At 34.5% G+C, this 25,587-nt stretch overlaps 2 protein-coding genes across 6 annotated transcripts; one reads left to right on the top strand and one right to left on the bottom strand.

Annotated features, from left to right (window-relative positions):
• The first annotated feature begins 5,344 nt into the window (after positions 1-5,344).
• LOC110998593 (mucin-5AC) lies at positions 5,345-11,034 on the top strand. 2 transcript variants are annotated; one of them, XM_045632804.1, is made up of 4 exons: positions 5,345-5,483; positions 6,494-7,502; positions 7,548-10,181; positions 10,629-11,034. In XM_045632804.1, exons 1-4 carry the CDS (start codon positions 5,373-5,375, stop codon positions 10,955-10,957), a joined length of 4,083 nt encoding a protein of 1,360 aa, XP_045488760.1. In that variant the 5' UTR covers positions 5,345-5,372; the 3' UTR covers positions 10,958-11,034. The 2 variants fall into 2 exon arrangements, with proteins under 2 accessions (XP_045488760.1, XP_045488759.1); XM_045632803.1 differs by having other exon boundaries at positions 6,494-10,181.
• A 57-nt stretch (positions 11,035-11,091) lies between these two features.
• Positions 11,092-24,744, bottom strand: LOC110998594 (protein gooseberry-neuro). 4 transcript variants are annotated; one of them, XM_022267304.2, is made up of 6 exons: positions 24,515-24,744; positions 23,185-23,357; positions 20,445-20,585; positions 19,986-20,094; positions 12,844-13,040; positions 11,092-12,116 (listed from the first exon to the last, which is right to left on the bottom strand). In XM_022267304.2, exons 1-6 carry the CDS (start codon positions 24,558-24,560, stop codon positions 11,406-11,408), a joined length of 1,377 nt encoding a protein of 458 aa, XP_022122996.1. In that variant the 5' UTR covers positions 24,561-24,744; the 3' UTR covers positions 11,092-11,405. The 4 variants fall into 4 exon arrangements, with proteins under 4 accessions (XP_022122996.1, XP_045488761.1, XP_022122997.1 ...); XM_045632805.1 differs by having other exon boundaries at positions 20,445-20,582; XM_022267305.2 differs by having other exon boundaries at positions 24,519-24,744.
• Between the last annotated feature and the right edge of the window lie 843 nt (positions 24,745-25,587).

The following is a 25,587-nucleotide window of genomic DNA, read 5'->3' as shown; positions in this document are numbered from 1 at the left end:
GAAATAACACTTCAACGTTTTTATCAATTTATCTCAGAAATCAACGATGTCATATGTATCCTTTAGTCTTTGAGTCATAGTTGACTTGTTGTGTAGCATGCATTTGTCAACTAAAAGATCGTGCATTTGAACTCTGTGCGTAAGGCAACGGCGGATCCAGGGGGGGGTCATAGGGGTCATGAACCCCCCCTCAGCTGGTTCCAGGACTTAGGTGGAATACTAATTGAACATAATGATTTTAATATTTTGTCACCATCCAGATTTTATGTAGTATAATAACTTAGTATGATGGTAAGGATATTGATGGAAATTGCTGCATGAAGAACAAGCATTCCTTAATATGAGTTACGTTCGAACTACAATCTCATATTGAAAAAATCTGAGATCAGACCGTGACAGTCGATCGATATCCTATCTACATCCCAATAACCAATCTTAGACAATCCATTTTTGGCGACGGATAGAATGCAATCTCTTCGCTCTTTACACTCATATTTGATAAGTAGTACCTACAAATAATATTAAAAAATACATGTATATGTTTAAAAAATATCAAATAGCTTTTTAATTATTTAAAAAACTGGTGTAAGTTAAAATCTTAAGATATGACATGCAGGCACAGTTTAACTGTTATTTCCATACAAATATATCCACATACTCCATACATATATCATATATCACATATTTCCATACATATATCCATCGTATAATCTATCCACATACACCGATCCGTCCTACTATGGATAGCTTTTATCGCCAGATGATGATTACAATCCGTCGATTGCTTATTGCTACACTTTTATCAATATTTTGAATACGACGTCTATCTTAGATGGTCAAAAATGGATTGAGATAGGTTCTTTAGTTTGGACGTAAAGCGGCATGGCTTTAATCCAATAATCTATAGTCAATATTTTATCTTGTCCCTCAATCTGAAGACGCAATGTCAAATATGATATAACTTCATACATATAAATGCTTTGACAGTTCTCGAAAGTAGATTGACCTTGGTTGACGTTCTAGAATATTCCGGTAACTTGCGTGCCTTCGTGCAATGTGAGTTTGTATATCAGGCATACATATATACACATAACATTAGGTTATTCTCCTATCTGTTTGACTATGCAAAATGGAGTACTATAAGGAGAAAAGTTATTGGTATGTTTGTAAAAAATCGGCTGCATCATCATAAATATCTTCGCAATTTATCACCAATAACCATCACTTGTGTAGACGCGTGTGTTTGTCTGCCCCAAGTGATGGTGCTATACCAGTCTGAAATAAAAATATCTCCTATTAAACGTTTGAGATATCGGAAAATACATAAGTTTTCTGTAAATATCGTGACTGCATGATACGCGCGTCAGTTAAATCTAAAGGTTGGGTAATGATGTTTGTTTGTTCTACAAACAAATGAAGATAACGCAACGTAATATAATTTTATAAATTCTAGCAATTACATAGATAATGTAGATTTGAAGAAATATTTTATTTTTGACCACCTAATTCCTGTCCTCCTTTTGTTTAAGACTGTATAATACTCCACGATTAGCAGTGTTGGCCTAGTAGCTGCAGCGTGCAACTCTCATACCTGAGGTCGTCGGTACAATCCCGGGCTGTGCACCAATGGACTTTCTTTCTATGTGCGCATTTAACATTTGCTCGAACGGTGAAGGAAAACGTGAGGAAACCGACATGTCTTAGACTCAAAAAGTTGACGACGTGTGTCTGGCACTGGAGGCTGATCACCTACTTGCCAATAGGCAATAAATCTAATAAGATTTAAAAATGATCATGAAACAGATTCAGAAATCTGAGGCCAGGACCTAAAGAGGTTGTAGCGCCACTGATTTATTTTATTTTTTAATAGTCCGCGATGTAAATTAAAAAAGGCGTATACACGTCGCTAGTCACAGAAATGGCTGGAAAGATTGTAATAGCTGCCACGTTTATAGACAACATATTGCAAAATGAAGTGTGAATTGGATCGTATGTAATAACTATTCAATCTAAATATATATAACTCAAGATCTGCTCGACCAATGTTAGTTACCTCTTTTTTGGTGTATTCTTCTCCGCTCCAAATAGCAGAATAAGTAATAAAATATTGGATAAGTTATCGAATAACAATAAATATATTACTCAGTTTTACGAATGCAAACAGCATGTGGTGCCATCTGTGGACAAAACTACGCATCATTTTACATCGAATTCGTGTCAGTTTAAGAAATTCCGCTCTTGAGGTGAATGAGGAGATGCATAACTAGGCTTTGATCTTGATCGAAGACATGTGTTACCTCATCAAAAAATGTTGTATATCAGAAAGTTCTTTAACTATATTGCGATACTGCGGTATATTGGCACTTCAGACAAGAGGCCTTATACGTAAAACTGCCCTTCTTCTTTCGCAATGGCAAGCAATAAATATTTCTGTATTTGGAAAAAAAATTGTATTCATGTTATAAGCTTAATGAAGTCCTACCATAAGTTTAACTAATATACAACGATATTATTAGCCCATGGACACTCAATGCTAGTGAGAGGGTTCCCAAATGCGTTGCCTTTTATTTGCAGTTGTGCGAATTAACATAGAAGACTAATAAATAACTTTATATTCAAGTCGAAGATATAAAAAGAATAAGAAATTGTTTCATTTTTTGAAGTTATACTTCTTTTGGCGCGTTTAGAAAAAATGGTAAAAGTAATTTTTTACAATGCGCGCGCACACCGTCACAATAAACCGACTCCCTGAAATAAGCTATGATCACCATTTTGGGGTTTTCCATATTGTTACGCCAAAGAAGTGTTACTTATAACGCGTGTGCATAAGAAAATACGTTTTTCGGTACGTACCGTTTATGTGAGCCAAATAAATTCATCGGGCACTACATGACAATACCTAAATAATATTATATATGAGATATAAAATATGTTTAATTAACATAAAATGTATTGTGTGATTCGTTAAATGCAGTCGAATATGTAACAAAATTAATTGTAATGCTCTATTAAATGGAATTTATTGCCTTGATATTACTATTGCTCCAACTCCTAAGCGCATAGTAAATCTTCTCCGAAACGAGTGAGTTTCTAAATAACCCAGGTGTGTAGCTTGGAAGTTCCTATACCCCGAAATTTAGAGTTAGAGCGCGCTGGGAATGCTTCCCTCCAATCTTTGATCATTCACCTATATTATTTACCAATCGAATAATTTCATATACGAGGAGATTCTGCTAAACGACAAATATGATTGTCTAATCGTATAAATTATAAATTACAAGCAAGTATACTATTACTTTACCATATTGTTAGCATGAGCAGTGTTGGTCTTGTGGCGTGCGACTCTTATCCGTCATAGGTTCGATCCCCGGCTGAGAATCAATAGACTTTCTTTCTAGATGCGTATTTAAAATTCGCTGAAACGGTAAGGGGAAACAGGAGGCTGATCATCTATCTGCCTATTAGATTGATCAAACTCAAACTCAAAATATCTTTATTCATATAGGTAAACAAGGACACTTATGAACGTCAAAAAAACCAATTAAATTAATTGTAAATTTACATTAACAACCAGTTCGCAAGTCAAGGGCGTAGAGCGGGTAAGAAGAAGAATCAATCATGAAATAGAAACATAAATTTGAGGCTCAGACATAAAATGTATGTTGTAGCTCCACTGATTTCTTATTTTATGTTGTTTGCCAATTACAGAGATATTTATAATTTGAAATATAATTTCTCTCTTGAATTTAACCTCCTTATTATGATAAATATATAGTGAAATATAGTCTTCGAACCCAAGGAATAAACTTAGTTCTGTAACAAATTTGAATTTGTAGGTAATATATTGAAATTCTATTTAAGACAAACAAAATTGATAAAACTCAAATTTGTTCTTTAATGCCCATTTTACTACGTACTTTAAAGACAATAGACAAGGAATGTACACAATGTTAATCTCCGAGATAACACCAACCAAATATTTTTTGTGTCTTACCGTGTTTAAGTAGTTAAACTTCCCATAAAAGTATGGAAAAGTGCAATCTATAACACTGGAAAGTAATTCAAGTGAAGAGCCTAGATTTAAATATCTTATTGATAAATAAAACCAAAAGTCAGGTGATGTAAAGGTACTATATTTTAAATATCCTTTGAATTTGTTGTTACGTAATACAACGCCCATGAACACTTATCTTGTATTCATATTTATTTTTGTTGTCTAGAACATACTGTAAGACTGTACTAAGACTTACTCACAATTGTCAAAAACATATTAAATTTGTTATACTGTTTATTATGATTTATATTTTATGTAATATTGTTCATTATGATTAATTATTCCAATTACGAAAATTAAAATGAAGTGAAATAATAATATGTACTTTAAACAGAATATCAAAATTAAGAAAACTCATATGGCATTGCTCTGGAGAAATCACTTTAAACTAATTTGAAAAATATATTACTTTTATTATTATTTACTCTAGGTTATTTAAGTTTAAAACTCTGTGTTTGGTACTTTACTTACGTATAAGACGTATAAGGTTAGTTTAACAACGTCAAATACGTTGCAAGACGTAAATATCTTTAGTTTCGATTTCTAGGAGATTTTAACTTTTCCTGTTTGAAAGGCATAGAAGGCGATCGCATTTTAATGATTTATTGAAATTATTTTTTTTATTTTTTAATTATGAAGTCTGTGTGCTACGAGCAGATAAATTAGTCAAATGGAGGCATCACTGTGAAAAGAAAAATCATACTAAGCAGCAAACTTTCTGCTGCTTAAACTTTTTTCCTGAGAAATACGACCTCCTAATAATATACGACTTTTGTTTAATTAGGTAAAACTGTGCTTTATGTTTATGTGTACATGTGTATTTTGTTTTTGGCTTTTGTGTATAAAATAATTATTTGAATATTGTTTAATGAGAAGCTTTACGAATACTTTAATAAAAAATAAAATACTATACAAAATTCGAGTGTACTCCTCGCTCAGAGGCCAGCAACACAGCCTTCCTTTTTTAGTCCCATAGGATTGTATGCTACCCTATTATATAAAAAAAATTCAGTCTTAAGATTCAAGATACTTAGCTCTAAGTAGTAGTCAAGTAGTTTTAAATTTTGACGTTCTGGTGTACTTAGTTTGCGCTTTTTCGTTTCAAATCTTGCCAACCAAATACCTCGTGATCTTTATTTCCGTTCCGTTATTTACCTTTTAATGCAAACATCCGTCGGTTATTATGGTTTAGTATGCATTATTATTGTCATGAGTCAGTCTGCGAAAACATTTTGTTTGTCTTGTTGTAGTTATCTCTTCGGCAGTCATTATCTTCGTTATCTCGACTAATTAGAAGCGTGTATAAAAGGTTTGTAATATGGTTTTTGGCACAAACAGAACGAACGAGCCTAATGCAACACAAGTTATAGTTAAGTGCGAACGAAACGATATTAATGTAACAATGAAGTTAACAGTTCTACTATTTATTGTGAGTATTTTATCAGTTTGACATTTTTAGTTAAAAAAAAGTTCCTACGTAAAAACCGGTGTTTGTGTATAAATTCATTGCAAGATTGTTAAAAATATTTTTGCGCGTAAAACGTTTAAAAATAGACTCGTTTCGAAATAATTTTGTAAGTTTTCAAGGGTTTTCGTCTTTTGTATTTCATGGCTTCTTCTTTAACTGTAAATTTACTCAGTGATAAGCAATGTTAAATGTACTATTTTTGTTAATTATAGAGTTGTGATTTAAATTATTTCAGATGAATTTAAATCGTGATTGAACTGAATTAGTGATAATATTTTTGTATGGAAACGATTATTCAAATTACGTAAGCTGGTTGAATATTTAGTATATACAAACAAGAAATTTATAACTTCATTAAACTTATCCAAGCATTATGGCTAGTCACGGTAGAATGCGACAGCGTCCCCGGAGTTTTTAGAGGTTTACCCAGTCTCTGAATAGCAGAGATTTTGGTGTGGGTCGAGTCCCACATACCCCTGCAACTTTTGAGGACAGGGGATGTGCAAACGCATTTCCACCTCGAATATAAATAAAAAGCTTCATGGCTTAGTGATAATGTACAGTTTGGAGTATGTAATTTCGTTAAATCTATCATTTTGTCGTATTTCTATGTTGATATATTTTAATAAATATAATACAAAATAATATTTATGTTGAAAGATCATATGCCATATTCTTAGACTAAGTAACCAAATTTTTAACATATTTTATGAAAACTTTCCACTTCCCTTAACGATACATTATTAATTAAACTCAGATGCCGTAATAAAAAATATCCTATAAAATAAAATAATAAAAATTTATTATTTTATTTTATAGTGAGTAATTATAGTGAGTTAGAAACGTCGATTAAACTTCATTATTTTCTTAAAAAAACGAGTTTTTGTTTTGAACCGGTATCATGTATAATTTAAATGAATTTCTGTATTGCATATGAAAAACATATTGAAATGTAAACATATCTTTTTCAGGTGGGTATTTGCCTAGTTAGTGCAAAGCATCTTCCTTATGAATCGGACGATTCGAATAATGTATTATTAAGAGATAAAAGGTCAGATTCTGACGAATCCGATTCATCCTTTGAGCACAGCAGTGATGGTGATGATTCAATTGAAAGGAAACTAAGAGAGAGAGAGGAAAAACTACGCGACAAGGCTGAAAAAGAACAAAAAAAGCAATTGGAACGAGAGGAAAAGGAGAGGCGTCGAGAAGAAGAACGTCAAAAAAAACGTGAAGAACAACGCCAAAAGGAAGAGAAAAAACTTGAAAAGGAGCGACGTAAACAAGAAGAACAAGAACGAAAGCTTGAGGAGAAGCGTTTAAAAGAAGAGAAGAAAAGACAAGAAAAGCAAATAAATGAATTGAAAAAGGAAGCAAAACGGTCAGAAATAGAAGACGATAGTTTCCTTGAGACTGAAGAAGAAAACTCAGTTGAACTCGAAGATATATGGAGACAGCATATATATACTAAATATGGCTTAAACTTCGCTAGTACTAGATTAGAAAAACAGGCAGCATTGAATAAATATATTCAGGAAGAACTGAAACTGCAACCTAATAGTACCAAGGCTGAACGTCGTCGCGCAATATTAGAATTGGTCCAAACTAAACTCCAAAATGATATTGCAGAAAGGGAGGCGATTCGCAAGCAAATATTGAGTCACGTTAATGCAGTAACATTACAAAAATTACGCGACAATTTAGAAAAAGATATAGATGAAATAAATAATAAAACAGATTTACTGAAAAACGTTCAATTACCATGGGCCATCCCAGTTCAACAGAATCTCGAGGAAAAGAAAACGTTTTTGCAAGGTTTATCCCAGTTCTTATCGAACATTCTTCCTAGCTGGATTTCTGGAAACCAGCCCCAAACAAATAATCAAACAAATGAAAATGGAAGTCAAAGTATTAATTCAAATAATGATGCTATTCAGTCCTCTGGAAATGGTGAAATGTCTAGTACTGGCTCCACCAATAATGAAGTATCCAATGATTTCCCAACCAATAATTCGGTTAATACAAATGAAAATAATGTCCGACCAAATGGAAATGAAAATAGTGGATCTCCAACTTCATCCAGCTCTATCCCAGCCTCACAAGCAAATGATGCCGCAGCTTCTGAGTCGAATGTAGCAGGACTGCCCGAGGGATCTGTATCTCAAGTAAATCCAGAAGCTCCATCCAGCTCTGTCAATACAGTTTCCAGTGGTATTAGCAACCCAGCCTCACAAGCAAATAATGCCGCAGCTTCTGAATCTAATGTAGGAGGACAGCCCGAGGGATCTGAGTCTCAAGTAAATGCAGAAGCTCCATCCAGCTCTGTCAATACAGTTTCCAGTGGTGTGAGCAACCCAGCCTCACAAACAAATGATGCCGCAGCTTCTGAAGCTAATGCAGGAGGACAGCTCGAGGGATCTGTGTCTCAAGTAAATCCAGAAGCTCCATCCAACTCTGTCAATTCAGCATCCAGTGGTGTGAGCAACCCAGCCTCACAAGCAAATGATGCCGCAGCTTCTGAATCTAATGTAGCAGGACTGCCCGAGGGATCTACATCACAAGTAAATCTAGAAGCTCCATCCAGCTCTGTCGATACAGCTGCCAGTGGTATTAACAACCCAGCCTCACAGGCAATTGATGCAGCAGTTCCTGAAGCTAATGTAGTAGGACAGCCCGACGGATCAGTATCTCAAGTAAATGCAGAAGCTCCATCTAGCTCTGTTGATACAGCTTCCAGTGCTAGCAACCCAGCCTCACAAGCAAATGATGCTGCAGCTCCTGAATCTATTGTAGCAGGACTGCCCGAGGGATCTACATCACAAGTAAATCTAGAAGCTCCATCCAGCTCTGTCGATACAGCTGCCAGTGGTATTAACAACCCAGCCTCACAGGCAATTGATGCAGCAGTTCCTGAAGCTAATGTAGTAGGACAGCCCGACGGATCAGTATCTCAAGTAAATGCAGAAGCTCCATCTAGCTCTGTTGATACAGCTTCCAGTGCTAGCAACCCAGCCTCACAAGCAAATGATGCTGCAGCTCCTGAATCTATTGTAGCAGGACTGCCCGAGGGATCTACATCACAAGTAAATCCAGAAGCTCCGTCCACCTCTGTCGATACAGCTGCCAGTGGTATTAACAACCCAGCCTCACAAGCAATTGATGCAGCAGCTCCTGAAGCTAATGTAGGAGGACAGCCCGAGGGATCTGTGTCTCAAGTAAATGCAGAAGCTCCATCCAGCTCTGTGGATACAGCATCCAGTGGTGTTAGCAACCCAGCTTCACAAACAAATGATGCAGCAGCTGCTGAAGCTAATGTAGGAGGACAGCCCGACGGATCAGTATCTCAAGTAAATGCAGAAGCTCCATCTAGCTCTGTCAATACAGTTTCCAGTGGTATTAGCAACCCATCCACACAAGCAAATGATGCTGCAACTCCTGACTCTTATGTAGGAGGACAACAAGAGGGATCTGTATCTCATGTAATTCCAGAAGCTCCATCCAGCTCTGTCAATTCAGCATCCAGTGGTGTGAGCAACCCAGCCTCACAAGCAAATGATGCCGCAGCTTCTGAATCTAATGTAGCAGGACTGCCTGAGGGATCTACATCACAAGTAAATCCAGAAGCTCCATCCAGCTCTATCGATACAGCTGCCAGTGGTATTAACAACCCAGACTCACAAGCAATTGATGCAGCAGCTCCTGAAGCTAATGTAGGAGGACAACCCGAGGGATCTACATCACAAGTAAATCTAGAAGCTCCATCCAGCTCTGTCGATACAGCTGCCAGTGGTATTAACAACCCAGCCTCACTAGCAATTGATGCAGCAGCTCCTGAAGCTAATGTAGGAGGACAACCCGAGGGATCTGTATCTCAAGTAAATGCAGAAGCTCCATCTAGCTCTGTCGATACAGCTGCCAGTGGTATTAACAACCCAGACTCACAAGCAATTGATGCAGCAGCTCCTGAAGCTAATGTAGGAGGACAACCCGAGGGATCTACATCACAAGTAAATCTAGAAGCTCCATCCAGCTCTGTCGATACAGCTGCCAGTGGTATTAACAACCCAGCCTCACAAGCAATTGATGCAGCAGCTTCTGAAGCTAATGTAGGAGGACAGCCCGACGGATCAGTATCTCAAGTAAATGCAGAAGCTCCATCCACCTCTGTCGATACAGCTGCCAGTGGTATTAACAACCCAGCCTCACAAGCAAATGATGCTGCAGCTCCTGAATCTATTGTAGCAGGACTGCCCGAGGGATCTACATCACAAGTAAATCCAGAAGCTCCATCCAGCTCTGTGGATACAGCATCCAGTGGTATTAACAACCCAGCCTCACAAGCAATTGATGCAGCAGCTCCTGAAGCTAATGTAGGAGGACAACCCGAGGGATCTGTATCTCAAGTAAATGCAGAAGCTCCATCTAGCTCTGTCGATACAGCTGCCAGTGGTATTAACAACCCAGCCTCAGAAGCAATTGATGCAGCAGCTCCTGAAGCTAATGTAGGAGGTCAACCCGAGGGATCTGTATCACAAGTAAATACAGAAGCTCCATCCAGCTCTGTCGATACAGTTGCCAGTGGTATTAACAACCCAGCCTCAGAAGCAATTGATGCAGCAGCTTCTGAAGCTAATATAGGAGGACAACCCGAGGGATCTGTATCACAAGTAAATGCTCCATCTAGCTCTGTCGATACAGCTTCCAGTGGTATAAGCAACCCAGCCTCACTAGCAAATGATGCTGCTGCTCCTGAATCTAATGTGGCAGGACTGCCCGAGGGATCTTTATCTCAAGTAAATCAAGAAGCTCCATCCAACTCTGTCGATACAGCTTCCAGTGGTGTTAGCAACTCAGACCAACAAGTAAATAATGCTGTAGGTGACCATTTAGCAGGCTCCGTATCAGAAGGAAGTTTAGTAAGCCAAGCTACGGATAGCAATTCTTTGTCAACAGGTCAAAACGTTGAGAGTCCTGCAAGTGATACTATCAAAGATACATCTTCTACCGCAACACAGGACTTGCCAACTACGAATGATCAATCAATAGTGATAGAAACAACTACAGACATGACATCAGAAAAAGTAATTAATTCAAATTCTACAGATTCAGTGCAGACAAATGGAAATGCTAAACCGGAGAGTTCAACTGACACATACGCAACTGTAGTACCTGAAGTCAACGAGGCGGTAACAGAAGCTAAAAATGCAGTGATTAATCAAACCACTGTTGAATTCCAAACGGAGACAGCTGGTGTTCTGACAGAATCTCAACCAGCCACTGACATCGTACCATCCGTGCAAAGTGAATTAAATACAAAAGCTCCCCAAGCTGAAATAACTGCATCGGAGCTTTTGACCCCAGTTGATTATGTTTTAGATAGTTTTACAGTAGAACCTGAACCCGGAGCTACTGTAGTAGATGTTGTTGCGCAGTAAAAAAATATGTAAAAAATATTTGGAGTTTGTAATTGAAAAGTATGAACAGACTTATATGTATTAAATAGTTGCTCATATTTTGCTTTTTATTTTAATGTATTGAAATTCGGATAATCAAATTATTTAACTAAAATTCGGTAGATAATATAAAGACCAAAATCAAGTAATGTAACTTTATTTCACTAATGACTGTTAATTATTCTAAGTTTTGGTATTAAAATAGGTACCTATTGAAAAGGAATGCACGTAACAGAGGTAATATTTTAACATCTAACTTGATAAAAGTATAAATAAATTTACAGACTTATATATAACATAAATTACTATGTCCATTGTCTAATTCTACTTAGTCTTTAAATAACTAAAATGTCGCTAACTAAAACGTGAAATATGAAAATAATAATATAATTATTTATTAAGTAAAATATTTAAATAAAGAAAGCATATGTCAAATCCAGTACTTATTAGATGAATTTGAAGAATTCTGATAAGCGTGTTGGCTTAGTGGATCTGGTACATTGGAAAATGCATAAGGGTCATTCATATACTTATAATCACTGGGAATTCCAGTCAGACCCATGTTCAAAGTGCTTTGTGAAGGACTCCAATTAGAAGGAGATGGTTCAGATATTTTCGAGTAATCAGCTGGTATTTTAGGATAGTCATTAGCTAGTTCTTTATACTCATCCGCTGTAGCTTTTGCATATGGTTCCTCTCTTGGCTCTATCACTTCTTCAGATGTCACTTTATCACTAGTTTCTACATCTTTAGGAAGATAGCTGATAGGTTTGTTATATACATCACTTGGGTATCTTCCATAATCATTTCTTGAATTAGCATCCATAAGTTGACTGTGTGTTGGTGGTGCACTACCTCCCACTAAATGAGTGAATGTTGCACCCGAAGTACTTGGGAAATTAGCAGATTGAAAAGCTTGATTGAGATGTTGCGATTGGGCCATAAGTTGGTTGTAATTTGAATATTTTTGATGATGCCACGCGTCTGGATGTTGGGGATGATGTTGTGACAATGAAGGAATATCCCCAGCTGGATAAGGGCATGGTAATTGAGGCATCGGTAACGACGAGTACGATGATAGCGTAGGTGTATTTGAACCAGTATGTTTTCGAAGTCTTGCTCGACGATTTGAGAACCACACCTGTAATATAAATAAATATATCTCAATATATATAAATCTCCTGTCACGATGTTTGTCCGCGATAGACTCCTTAACTATTTAACCAATATAAATTAAATTGTCACATCGTGAGCAGTCTGGTCCAACTTAACAGAAAAGATAGCTTAGATCTTTAATTATAGTCGCATTTTTTTTATTGCAAATATTTGTTTAATATTTCATACAATTCTAACAGATGGCGCTGTGTTTCTAACACACACCAACGTTTCACATAAGTTCTCCTACCGTTTCCCTTGAATAATTTACTACTATGTAACATAACAAAAACCTTAGCCGCAGCAACGCTTGGCCTGGTCTGCTAGTCATTGGATATAATTTATTTTTGATATCTTACTATTATGAGCAATGTCTATGTTTTATGTCGCCTACGACCAGAGAAGCTACAAATATAAGGACGTAGTACCTACAAATAGAAGGTATAATTATTGCTTTTTGTAAATGTGTACGATATTAAGTTTTAAACGCCTTTAAAGAAATCTAATACGAAACAGTCGAATGGTATATAAAATTAATGAATGTCTTACATAAATTTCGTTTTCAATTGTCACGATTTAAAATGAATTACGAGTATATCACGTTTATGTACTCTTGTTCACGGTAAGGGTAGGCTATCATAAAAACAATTTATTAAGAATAGACAATCGCTTTTCTAGAATAACCTTAAATATCAACGAATGCAGCTGTATACCTGTATCCTGGCTTCAGTGAGACCGGTCTGCAATGCAAGTTCTTCTCTAGTATACACATCAGGATACTGTGTCCGATGGAACGCTCTTTCCAGGGCATCCAGCTGCTCACCCGTGAAGGTTGTTCTGGACCGCCGCTGCTTGCGTTTCAGGGTCAGACCTGGTTCCGATTCGATATCCGAAGAGTCGGATCCTCGACCTGAAAATTTAACACGTAAACATAATTAATTTAATTAACACGTATAAATTTGTGTAAATTATATATATACGTGTTTTCGATCGCTTTGTTAATATGATGTTGGAAATTATTTGATATTTCTAAACTTCGAATCGAGAGAAATAGAGTCAAACTGTTATAGATGGCAAAATAAAGAGTCTTTCTAACTATGATTGATGTTGTCTTTAAAGGAAAAACATGTAAGGGCCATGGGGTATAAAACACTGACGTAAATCAGCTATTTAATATAAAATGTCTGTGGTATAAGTATAAAATAAATTTAAGTGTTTTATTTATTATTATTTTTCCTAAAAAATTTTTTACAGAAAACCATACAACTTTACATTAATACTTACATAATAACTTTAATAATACGGATTAACAATACTTAACATAGTGTTTGTGTAAATTTTAAAATGATAGCACATTTTCATCTCAAGACTTGAAAGTGTTCGTTGAGATCAGCCTATATTTTCACTTGCCTAGCAATCTAGCAATAATTATGGGTCATAAGTAATTTTATGTTGGGTCAGTTTCTACAATACTAATAAATAGCTTAAATTAAGGTATAGTTCATTAAAAGTCCTAGTGTTGTCTTGACACTATGTTCGCGTGTCCGAGATTTCGCACTGGCACATAAATTCACTACATTAGGTTTTTAAATCAAAGGTTCAGTTCTCTTTACGCGTTAGAAAATTTAAAATATAAATGTTTGTATACTCGTTATATTATTATTATTTTATTTAAAATATATACAGAGTATTTATATTTTATTATCTTTATAAATCGAAAATCTATTTAACTATTTGATTAATTTGTTTTGAAATCGCGAAACACATTAATATAATAAATAAGTAAAATTTTTATAAATATGACGTAACATAATATTATAGACCAATTTCATTCCAAAAAAGCTTAAACGAGAACTATATTGCTATATAGCTATTTATTAAAGAAAATCTAAAAAATATAACAGTTGCAAATAAGTGACAGAAGTTTCGAAACAGCAGATTAAAAAAAACACAATAGTGGCGACCTTCTTGCTTTAAGCAGTATCTTCCAAGCAACTGTAGAAATATAAAAAATAACGTAGAGGTGAAACAAGTAAATTTGATTTATTAGTTTCGCACCCGATTATTATTCAAAACGATGTCAGTAATAAAAAAGGTTGATACATTTAGAAAGAATGTTATAAAATATTTAGGGATCTTCATTTTGATTAATCTAACTCAATTAGTATACACAAAGATAAATCTACTCTGCGCTGAGATCAATAAAGTGTCATCTTAATGTTAAATTATAATTTATTTGATGTCTTGCGGCGATTCGTCTTCATCTGTTGTAACATTATTTATTAACTTTTTTACAATATTCGCTATCAAACATATCGGTAGCGCGCGGAAAGATTAAAAAACTACAATGCGGCTTAGGCCTTAAAAATGCGGCTTATTAATAGCCTTTGAAAGTCAAAATTGAAATAAAAAAAATTGGGGCTCGGGAACACCCAGAGAGGCGGTCCCTTTGTCGGCCCCTTTGCATTTCGGGTGACATTTTGGCACCATTCAATATTTTGGTGTCGCGATCTGGATTTATGGCATAAAGCGTTTCGTGCTTTTTAGTTGTGTTTTAACGGCTTATGTTGTGTGACAAAATTACAATAATTTTTATGATTATTCGTATGATTCAAAGCACATAGTAATATTTTATTTAAAGCATTCTTCGACTTATTGGTTATATTCAGTGTGTATCCATTCAGTATTTGGTTAATAGACATTTATGACAATTAGATTTACGTAAAAATTACTTGAATTAGCGTCCATAACGATAAATCGAATACGCTACGATAAATCAAAAAACAATTGTAAATACATTTGGAACGGTAGTCTTCTTCAACATTGGATTCGGTCATTTTTATTATATATAAAAATAAATAATTTTGCACACCCATAACACAATAGTGGCGCTACCAAAACTGAAATTTTAGGTAGCAACATTATTAACAAAGATACTATTCACAATTCTTATTCACCTGTTTTAAATCAAGTATTATATTGTAATAGCTTTTTAATATAGATTTTAATTATACAATTAACAATTAATATACTATACAATTAAATTATGTCCCAATGTATTTTTATACACATATAAAAAGCCTTGTGCGATATAAAACTCAGTTTATGGGTGCTTTACGGTCAAGAAACACGATCTTATAGCTTCGAGGTACAAAAAGGCGAGATTAGCTTTGCGGATTGCCGAAATGTGACGCCTTGAAGGCTTCAAAAGTCATAATTTGGAAGTTGAAAGCATTGCGACTTCGGTTTAACACCTTCATAATCCAGGCTCATTAAAATCGGCGGTCGAGCTTTGTTTCGGTTTTAACAGATGGCCGGATTAGCACGCATGTGGGCGTGTTCTTGGTATCCTTTGTCGTGTTCCCGGATTTTAACACCCGCGTAATTGATTTCGTTGTTATTAATTATTGTACAGGGTTTGACTGTCAAATGAACCATGCATTTAACCAATATTAAATAGTTCGTAGTGTTTTTTTAAAGAAAAACATGACCTAATATAAAAAGAATCAGCTGTCCACTAAGGTATTTCCAAGCCAATTCGACTTTTGACGAAGACAGCGTTTCTATTCCTGAAAGGCTACCAACGCATTTCCGAGTCTTCAGGCAATGTAAATGTCCATATCAATTAACTACAGGTGAATCTCCTGCCCATTGTTATATAAAAAACTAAACTATATTAAACTATTTGACTACTCGCATCCATACACAAAAAAGAAAAACTAAAATGACTATATTATTAATACAATTTTAAAAATATACGATAGGAAAAGTCTTAATTTATATATTGGAACATACGCGAAACATACCTATATAGTCGTATTAAAATTCGCGAAAATGCCTATATGATAGCGCTAATGAACGAAGAAAATAACAATTGAATACTTTAAATTACGTAACCTAATTTATTAAGCTTTTTTATTCTAAATCTAAATCACTTATGGTCATCATAATTTAGACGAATACCGCAGCAGTTGATTCTAATGAGCGTCGTTATTAAACAAATGCGAGATTTTATCTTCCATTCTTTTGTGATGTGAAAGTGTAACAAAGACTTTTCACTTTTGTGTATATAAATATATTATATGTTCTCATTTAGGAGAACAGTGTGATATTTAACGCTTTGTGGATTTTATCTCGCAATCTTAGTAAGACTGTTTTGTCTTAAAACTTAACTTGAGTAAATCGTTCAAAATAACATTCATACAGGTAACACAATGTACGCTTATGAACGTCAAAAATGAAATATATATGAAATCAAACAAGGGCGTAGAACGGAAGAGAAGAACTTAAACTAAACTCTCCGCCACTAATTTCAGTCGCCAATTTTTCTCTTTTACACAACGTTTTTACGGAGCTGCAACGATTACACCATGTTCCACATGACATCTTATGTAATTAATAATAATAAAATAAATTAAACCCAAGATTGGTCCTCTATTAGGAGACATGGTGAAAAAAGAGCACGCACTTATGAAAGTGTCCATTTTTTTACACTTTCGTGGGAACAACGCGCAGCTTAAACAGTTTTAACACTGGCTGTATTGCGAAAATTATTATTCGTTGAGAAGGAAAGAAGAAAGCACAAGTTCTAAGGACCCCCTTTCTACCAGGCACGAACTTAAATTTTTAATTAGCGCCAGTGTCTCTTCTCCAAACAGAAGAAGATCAAAGTTGGACACATTATATACACCCTTATATTTAGGCTGTTTATAAAATTATAACGTTCATTTGTTTTTATATCAAAAACATGTCTTATCTTATTTTCCCGGCTTAACAATAAGCTTCAAATTTATAGGTCCTTGGCAATAAAACTAGACAGACAAGTTACAGTGAAACGATTTCGTTTCGTCTGTGGTATAGATAAGGTCTTTTAATAGGGGTATGGTATTTTAGTACTAGCTTCTGTCTCAATTAGATCATTAATGTTACGATACATTTAGGGTCTGTTTCACAATGTCCGGATAAGTCCCAAATAAGCTATATATTACTTATTGGTAGGATAAACAGTATTTTTGCGTTTCACGACTGTCAGATAGCGCTATACGTCATGAAATTCGTAGTATCTTATTTGGAACTTTTATCTTTCGAATAATTTATGTGTTGCATAGCTATTTGGTACTTTATCCATACATTGTGAAACAGGCCCTTAGGGTGTTTCACTTTACTTATTGTCAGGATAAACAGTAATTTTGCGTTTCACGACTGTCAGACAGCACTATTCGTCACGAAACGCGAAGTATTCGGAAATTTTATCTTTCGAATAATTTGTGTTGCATAGCTATTTGGTAGTTTATCCATACATTGTGCAACAGGCCCTTAATGTGTAAATTTAGATAACTTTCATTACGTCTTAAACATTTATGCAATTAGAATTCAAACCCAAATGTTGGTACCAAATAATAGTAGTTTTTTTCTCATAGAACGGGGCGCAAACTGATGATATGAATGATATTAAGTTAAATGATAGACACTTTCAAGGATAGAGGCTAGCGAAACAGATAGAGAAATCTGAGGGTTATATATGTAGTCGGTTTTTCTGGTACCAAGCTGGTATCACTACCAAGGAGTTGTTTGGTCTAATACCTGCAGCTTAGTTTCATTATCGGACGTCAGGGTATGACACAAAATACCATCCGTATCAACTCAACGTCTATCGTTCCAAAACTGAGTATTTCTAAGGCAGTTTCTGCCGCGCACCACTGCTATATGGAACCAGCCCACGGAAGTATTTCCGAACTAATTCGACTTAGGGTCCTTCAAGAAAATAACGTAGCAATTCTTAAAAGGAAGACAAGCCATCGAATCAATTCGACTTAGGGTCCTTCAGGAAAAGAACGAACCGATTCTTGAAAGGCCAACGCACTTGCGAGCCCTCTGGCAATGTGAGTGTCCATGGGCGGCGGTATCACCTAACACCAGGTGAGGCTTGTGCCAGTTTGCCTCCTGTTACATAAAAAAACTAACGCCTACACCAATGATATAAGCAAATTGTACTTGGCCGTGATTACGCGTATTATTAATTTAGAAATTAATTTAAAATAGAAAAGTTCTTAAATCGCTAAAGTTTAACTGTGTAAAACTTCCAAAGTCATTTGGTTTTTATAAAATTTTGTGCACCTGAGACATCGCGTTTAAATGAATAACTTAGTCCGACGTTGTAATTTAATTTACATATGTATATGGCTATATCTCAGATTTTAATAATACTTATATGTCTATCATCTCATTCATTTGAATTCTTTTCTTCTGGCAAAAGCGTCATCGAAATCCCACCATTCTTGTCAGCACTGCCTCTCCCAAGTACTGCCTGTTGTTTTCTAAGGTATATTCATTTTATAAATTGTCTATCTCTTTTGTGTTTAATGTACCATGGTCATGTGTTGGTCACCAGTTACTTTCTTGCTCCACTTTTCTGTTCCTTTTACTATGTACTCCGACAATTTTCATTTCAGTTTATAAATTTTTATTGCTACCTTAGTTATTTTTCTTAGTTGTATCGTCTATATTTTATCTATATATCTCGAATACTTTCAAATATATTTTTTCCAAAATTGTTAGTAATTGTTTAATCCTAGATAACAAATGGCTTCCTTTTTCAAAATGAAAGCAATGAAACTTCAAGCGTTCTATGACCGACAGGTATCGGTAAAAGTCAAAGCACAATTAGTGCAAGTGCATAATGCAACAATGGTACAATCACCAAAACATGTGGATTGTTGTCGTTTCAGCACTTTTGAGGCTCACTGCAGGGTTCCGCGGTGCACTTTGTCGGTGACTGTATGGCCGCCCAATATTTCTTGGTGACAATGACACCTTGTGTGCGGAAATTGATTTTTTTGCGTGAGAGCTTTTGACATCGGCCGTTTGATGTTTATAAAGGAAGTTACGCAATAGGGTTGTTTTATATGTTTAGGTTTTATTCACACGTCCTATAATTTATTACGCCTGACAATTAATCAAATCGTCTTAGATTTAAATACGAGACATAGTGCTAGGTCGATCCCTCGTTCGTCAAAAATGCATTTTTGACTTTAACAAACGGCGTCATAGTTCACCTAAATTACATACTGTAATTTTAATACTGTGTTTTATAATTAAATGAAGAACAAATAGACATATGAAATGGAATAGAAAATTTTATTAAGTTTTTTTATTAATCAACTGCTATATCAGAAATTTTTTTTTTTAAATCTGTACAAACACCAGCCCTTACTTAACTAGATATCGACACGCGATTCCAAGGTCGTGACATCTGTTAATCACCGTAATATACATAGCTACATCGTACTTCAATACCAAACCGTCGTATCGGAATCGCTCTCGCTGTGTGAACTCACAGAGTAAGGGCGTATCATTGTTTTTATCTTGAATAAGATGAAGACATTATAAAATAATTTTATTAGTACTATACGCAAAAATCAACTTGGCACCTGCGTGGAATATGCTTCATCTCACACCACACCCGACCGCCTACCGTCCTTGACGTGACAGTACGGTCGGTAAATTAAATACTACTGTTACGTTTCCGTAAGGGTTTTTAACATATGGATAGAGAACTGTTACTAAAAAATACCTACATTAAACCCCCTTATTGATAAACGTAATAATCAATAGATGCCTACTATCACGAGTTTCCAGGGGCCTTAAAGATTACTTGAAATTTTTATGCAGTTAGTACATCACTATGACGTCATTACAGGGAGGTGCCTTGTTAACTTCTGCGTGTAGTACACTAATACACTGCTCTACTACTACTTACTACACGACTAATACGCTTGGATACGGTACTAACTGTGACCGTTTTAATCGATATTAACGGTTTTAACTTACAAATTATTGATACAGTAATTATTACCTCCTAGGATTCCGTCGATGCTGTAATCTTTCTTTCCATCTGGATCTCTCGCACCTCCTCGAAGTAAACGTGATATAGATGATATACTTGGTGGGTCCGATACGCCTTCCTGAAATATAAATTTAAGAGAGCATTATCCACACGTGGGTATATATGGCCGCTTTCTTCATGATGTTTTCCTTGTTGTGTTGACCCAAAATGTCGACAGCGTGTCAAACACAGAAGACTGATCACCAAATTTCCCATAAGAAAAACTAAATCATCACGAAAACACATGCAGAAACCTCAGGCTGAAAAGTTGGTTAGTAGCGACACTAATGGTTTTGGTGATGTTTCGTTTTTAATAAATAAAATAAAAACATGTTTCTATCTAAATTTCATGATCCAATAAACTATTGAAGCACGTTTAAACTAAATAACTAGCCTTAAACAGGTACTATAGTGACTAAATTTTCTTACTTTCAACAGCTTTTCCCGGATCTCCCACGAAAAGATACCGGGGTTTTGTCGCTTGAGGTCTTCTATCCTAGCTTCCACCTCCGGCGTAGCTACCCTCGGCTTGGACCCACCAATCACTCCAGGTCTTATTGACCCAGTCTCCTAACCAAATAGGGTCAGTTAGCAGCTTTGTAAAAGGCAATCATTATGTTTAAGTTATCCCAATCGATAGGATATAAAAATACATTTTCTTGGATATTATTTTTTAACCAGTTACATTCATTTCTTTGGTGCCATCTCAAGATGATATTGTTTCGCTGGGGTTGGAACCACATGGAACTATTACCTGATTCAAATTCAAATTCAAATTCAAAATTTATTTATTCATGTAGGTAACAATGTACACTTATGAACGTCAAAAAAAGAAATATTAAATGAATTTAATTTTACATTTACTGCCAGTTCTCAAATCAAGGGCGTAGAACGGAAGAGAAGAACTGGCAATAAACTCTCCGCCACTCTTTTTAATCGCCAAGTTTTTTTTTTACACAATGCTTGTTAGGAGCTGCAACCACTACACCATGTTCCATATGACATATTGAGTAATAAAGAATTAAAAAAAAAAAAAAAAAATTAAAAAAAAAAAAAATTAACAACAAAGATTTGTCCTCTATCAGCAGGAGGCATGGTGAAATAGGAGCACGCACTTACGTACTCGTGAGAACAACACGCAAAGACGTAGTATAAACAACTGAAGGATGTGGTATCCTTCAGTCATTGAATCCTTCAGGCAGTGAATATGTAAAAGAAATCTTGTCACAGTAAGACAACGTGGCTTTTTTCAATTGGCCGAAACACGCGAAAAATAATTTTTAATCTTTCTGTGTATATTTAAATCTATTTATTATTGGAAAATGGCTCCGTGCAACTTTTTTACCCTCGAACAACGTGGATATGATATTGTGACACTATTTATTCAATGAAAACTATAAGACAAACTGCATGTAAAAAAAATATATTAAATTGTGAGAGTTTAACAATAATTTTAAATTTAGAATGCACAGATTAATATACTCACAGAGCACAGAACATTACCACTATATACTCAACGTAACAATTGACCAATGTATCTGACAGCTTGCAGTTATCGTAAAATATGTTATAAAAAACTGTAAAATAGAGATGTGACGTAAAATAAAAAATTAAAGATATATTTATTATTTTGATTAACAGACTGTAATCAGCATTTCAGGCAAGTATAAAAACCTTTCCATGTATTTTTTCTATGGCAACTACTGGTCTGCAATATAAATCTAACATAATTTTCAACAAGCTAATGTAAATTACGATCGTGTATTATCCTTTATATGTGCATAATAGTGTATTAATAGTAATTAAGTTAAATAAAAAAAACTTGGTAACATTTGGTACTGTCAGCGTGAAAGTACTCTAAGCGTACATAAACGTTTCCTGAACAAAACAATATAGTTATTGTATTGAATAGTCGGGGTGAAGCCTTCAGGCTTCACTGCGCATGGATTCAATGGCGATTGTTCGCTATAGGGTTAATATAGGAATATTTATAAACAGATAGGGATCGAAGCCCTGTTTTCTATTATCGGTGTTTATTTTTACCTATATGAAAATGCACAATCAGGAAACACTATCAATGTTTTTACTGCAATGAAATTTTATATGCGCGCTAATTATATCTATACGAACAAAACATCGTGAAGAAACCTCTATGAATACCTGAGCCGAAGACATGTCTTTGATTATGACCATGTCTGAGGCACAGAAGACTGAACACCTACTTGGCTTAGAAATATATTGGAACAGATCTATCTGACGCCAAAAACAGGTCGGCACTATAATTCCTAAAGTTTTGTTATGTTCGTATAACGTAAGTATGGGTTTATAGTTAAGGCTGGTTTCAAATATACTTCGGTGATATTTTTTGCCTATTATGGGAAAATGTTATATTTTTATGATTTATGTTTCATCTTAGATTTGTCACGTGAATTACGTATATATTATGTTGGTTTAAAATATTTATTATTGAAAATAGTATACCTACACCAATTTATTTATATAACATTGTTTAAATATAGGTAATAGTTAATTCAAAGGTTCCGTCTATATTCATGAGCGATTCAGTCGTGACAAGATGACACACCAACTTTCATACAATAAATTTTCTATAGCGTTAACCAACCAAATAAAAATCAGATCTATGACATAAGTTAATAACATTGTTTTGAGTGATGTTACGTTTTTTTATTCTGTGTATAAATGTGTGTTTATTAAAGCCTTTTCTTAATACCAATATTACAATACGAGGTAAGATTAGACATACTGTATACAAATGTGATTTATTTTGAGTTACATTAATTTTTTTTATTAAAGAAACGGGTCGGGTATCTCCTAGAAATGTATGGAGTCATTAGATGTACATATATACAAAATATTTTATTGTCTTTATTTATTTAAATATTATTTTTAATGTAGTTTACAAAAGGGTGGTAAAAAACACATGAACAATATGTCGCTTAGACCTGACATTTTCCAATTAATATAATTTTATATATAATTTTATATTAAATACGTTTTAATGGAATGTTAACAAACATATGATATCTTAAACAAAAAAAACTTAGTATGTTTTAAACAGTGTCCTCTTACTTAAAACTGGCATAAAGGTCATAAAAAAAACAAAAGTGGTCTTCTTCTAAATAAACTTGAAAAAATAGGCATGCATTACCTGGTATCTATTAAGTATCTTGGAGACGCAGCCATGTGAGACTCGAAGCTGTCGTGAGATGACACAAGGCCTGACTCCCGCAGCCGCCATCTCCACAATCTTCAGTCTGATGTGGTTCGGTAGAGGGCGCCCGTTGATAAATAGCCCTCCTAATTGATTCACTCTGCCTTGACCTGTTTAATAATTCAATATTGTTAATAATCTCTTAAGGCAAAAATCACGTGTCGTAGGCCTGGACAGTACAGTAATTTTGGTTGGTGCGACTAAGTATATGAGTTATTTTAATTAATTTTAAATAGAACAGAATGACGATCTTGCCGTATAAATTATTAGTGAATTATAAGAATAATGATAATTTATTTCAAGTTTTTTTCACAGGAAAAACTTATATCTAAATTGCGCTAAAGTTATACATATAAATAAAATTAGTCAGTTTCATCTTACGCTGAACTAGGTGTGAACCTGTATTTCAGCATCCAGCGTCTAACCCCGTAAATATATTTAAAAAAAATCTAGCATCAAGTACACAACTCATTGTAAAAACTTATATCTTATAATGTACAATCTATTTAACAAGTAGTTATATTATTGTGCGGACCGTAAAAGAATTTCATGCTGAAATGTCATATAAATTCTCTCTAGTATCCCTTTACATCAAATAATAATAATCCGTATACATAATTAATTAACTGATAATGAGTACTTTAGCCCTTTTAATAAGTTCACAATAGAAACTGAACATCTGTCTTTTCCTTTGCTTCCATAAACCAGTCCTTAATTGGGTGTTAAATTTTGTAGCCGGGTCGCATTATTAACAAGATTATATAATGAAGATAGGATAATCTGGATGCACGATAGGGCGTTATAAATAGTTCATAAAAATAATAAATACGCTTAAAATAAAAATTTTGGACTTAAATGTTTGTATCAAAAAGCTCGTAATCAATGCGTCATAGTCTAACATTGGAATTAATTGCCCAAAGTATTGATATGTCAAATATATTATATTTACATACAATTAATACCTTTCATTACGTCTCGATTAACACCTTTGTATTTTAGTAAATTTCTTATTCCACGCTTCCTCAATCGTATACAAAGGTAAACTGTGTATACTCTATCACAATACCTATTTAGTAAAATTGTAATAACTGATTTAGTTTTATTAATAACAAGTCAACACTAAAACAGCTTTAAGAATATTAAAGCTGGATAAAATATCCTTATTTTATATTAGGATCATATAAAATTAGAGAGATTGATTTAATGTTTGAATAATATTTTGTGTTCCATTTTTGAATTTTGATAAAGAAACGAAATGTACCCTTACCTACCCACACATCCATCCCGTTTTGGTGTCTTTCCATATTTATCATTGATTAAACTCACAGAATCCACAACACCAGTTTTAATCACGATAATATATCACATTTAACACCTGTTATATTAAAATGACATGTTTAATCATAATTTTCGTTTGACGTCCGACTGTTGTCAACTCTATGAGGCGACGTCTTTTTTTAATAAAAGATTTTTTTCTGCGCGTGAGTGCAGCGGAGGAGGTTGTGTAGAACTGAGAGTACCGGTGTGTTTGTAGAAATAGGCGTGTCGTTGTGTGGGTGAGCTGAGGCTTTCCGTTTGGTTGTGTGAGTGAGTGCATGAAACACTCCTACCTCTAAAAAAGTAGTTGATCCACGATTAAGGCTTAAATGGTGAATATAATTTTTAATTTGTTAATTGTTTAAAAAATTGTATTTTGTGAATCTCCGCTTTCAAGTAAGTTTTTAAAAGTGTATTGTCCCATTACTCTACCATCAAGAGTGTCCATGGGCGGCGGTATCACCTAACATCAGGTGAGCCTAATGCCCGTTTGCCCACTGTTCTATAAAATAAAATAAAATAAAAAATTACTATATGGAAAAATCTACTATTTTATATTTTCTGGTGCTTTCTAATACGATGAAAGGACGATAATCAAACAGTCATGAAATAAACACAAAAGCAGAGTATGAGTACATGAGTACGAGTAGCCCACTCGATTGTGAGGAAGTTGGACTTTCCTTTAGGTATTAGTAATTACTGTATCTCTTCTTACAAGGGTATATAATATATACCACTTGACTCATCTTACTCATCAAAATATATCCTTTTAAAAAGCGACTCAATCGCTACTACTATTGGAAAAAAATATTATTCTATTAATGATTATTTGCCTAAAACACAATTAATATTAATTTGATAACGTAAAAATATTTTATGATAATGTGATAATTTTATCACTACAAATAATATAAGAATTGACTATAATTAGAATACGTTAGAATATGCACACTTTAGGTTGGACCACCATAACAATGTTGGACCATATTCTTGCAAATAAATTATTACTATTATTAATACCAA

Source organism: Pieris rapae, chromosome 21, assembly GCF_905147795.1.
Source record: "Pieris rapae chromosome 21, ilPieRapa1.1, whole genome shotgun sequence".
In the NCBI taxonomy this organism is placed as follows: Eukaryota; Metazoa; Arthropoda; class Insecta; order Lepidoptera; family Pieridae; genus Pieris; species Pieris rapae.
Note: the sequence above shows the minus strand (reverse complement) of the source record. Positions and strands in the feature narration are given on the sequence as shown.

Excerpts from the sequence above, each read along its gene's own strand:
- LOC110998593 (XM_045632803.1), top strand. The coding sequence starts at position 5,373 with ATGGTTTTTGGCACAAACAGAACGAACGAGCCTAATGCAACACAAGTT. Across the intron at positions 5,484-6,493 it reads TAACAGTTCTACTATTTATT|GTGGGTATTTGCCTAGTTAG; the intron begins GTGAGTATTTTA and ends TATCTTTTTCAG. Across the intron at positions 10,182-10,628 it reads AGGACAACCCGAGGGATCTG|CAGTGCAGACAAATGGAAAT; the intron begins TATCACAAGTAA and ends ATTCTACAGATT.
- LOC110998594 (XM_022267304.2), bottom strand. The coding sequence starts at position 24,560 with ATGATAAATATGGAAAGACACCAAAACGGGATGGATGTGTGGGTAG. Across the intron at positions 20,095-20,444 it reads TCCGGGAAAAGCTGTTGAAA|GAAGGCGTATCGGACCCACC; the intron begins GTAAGAAAATTT and ends TTTATATTTCAG. Across the intron at positions 12,117-12,843 it reads TCACTGAAGCCAGGATACAG|GTGTGGTTCTCAAATCGTCG; the intron begins GTATACAGCTGC and ends TTTATATTACAG.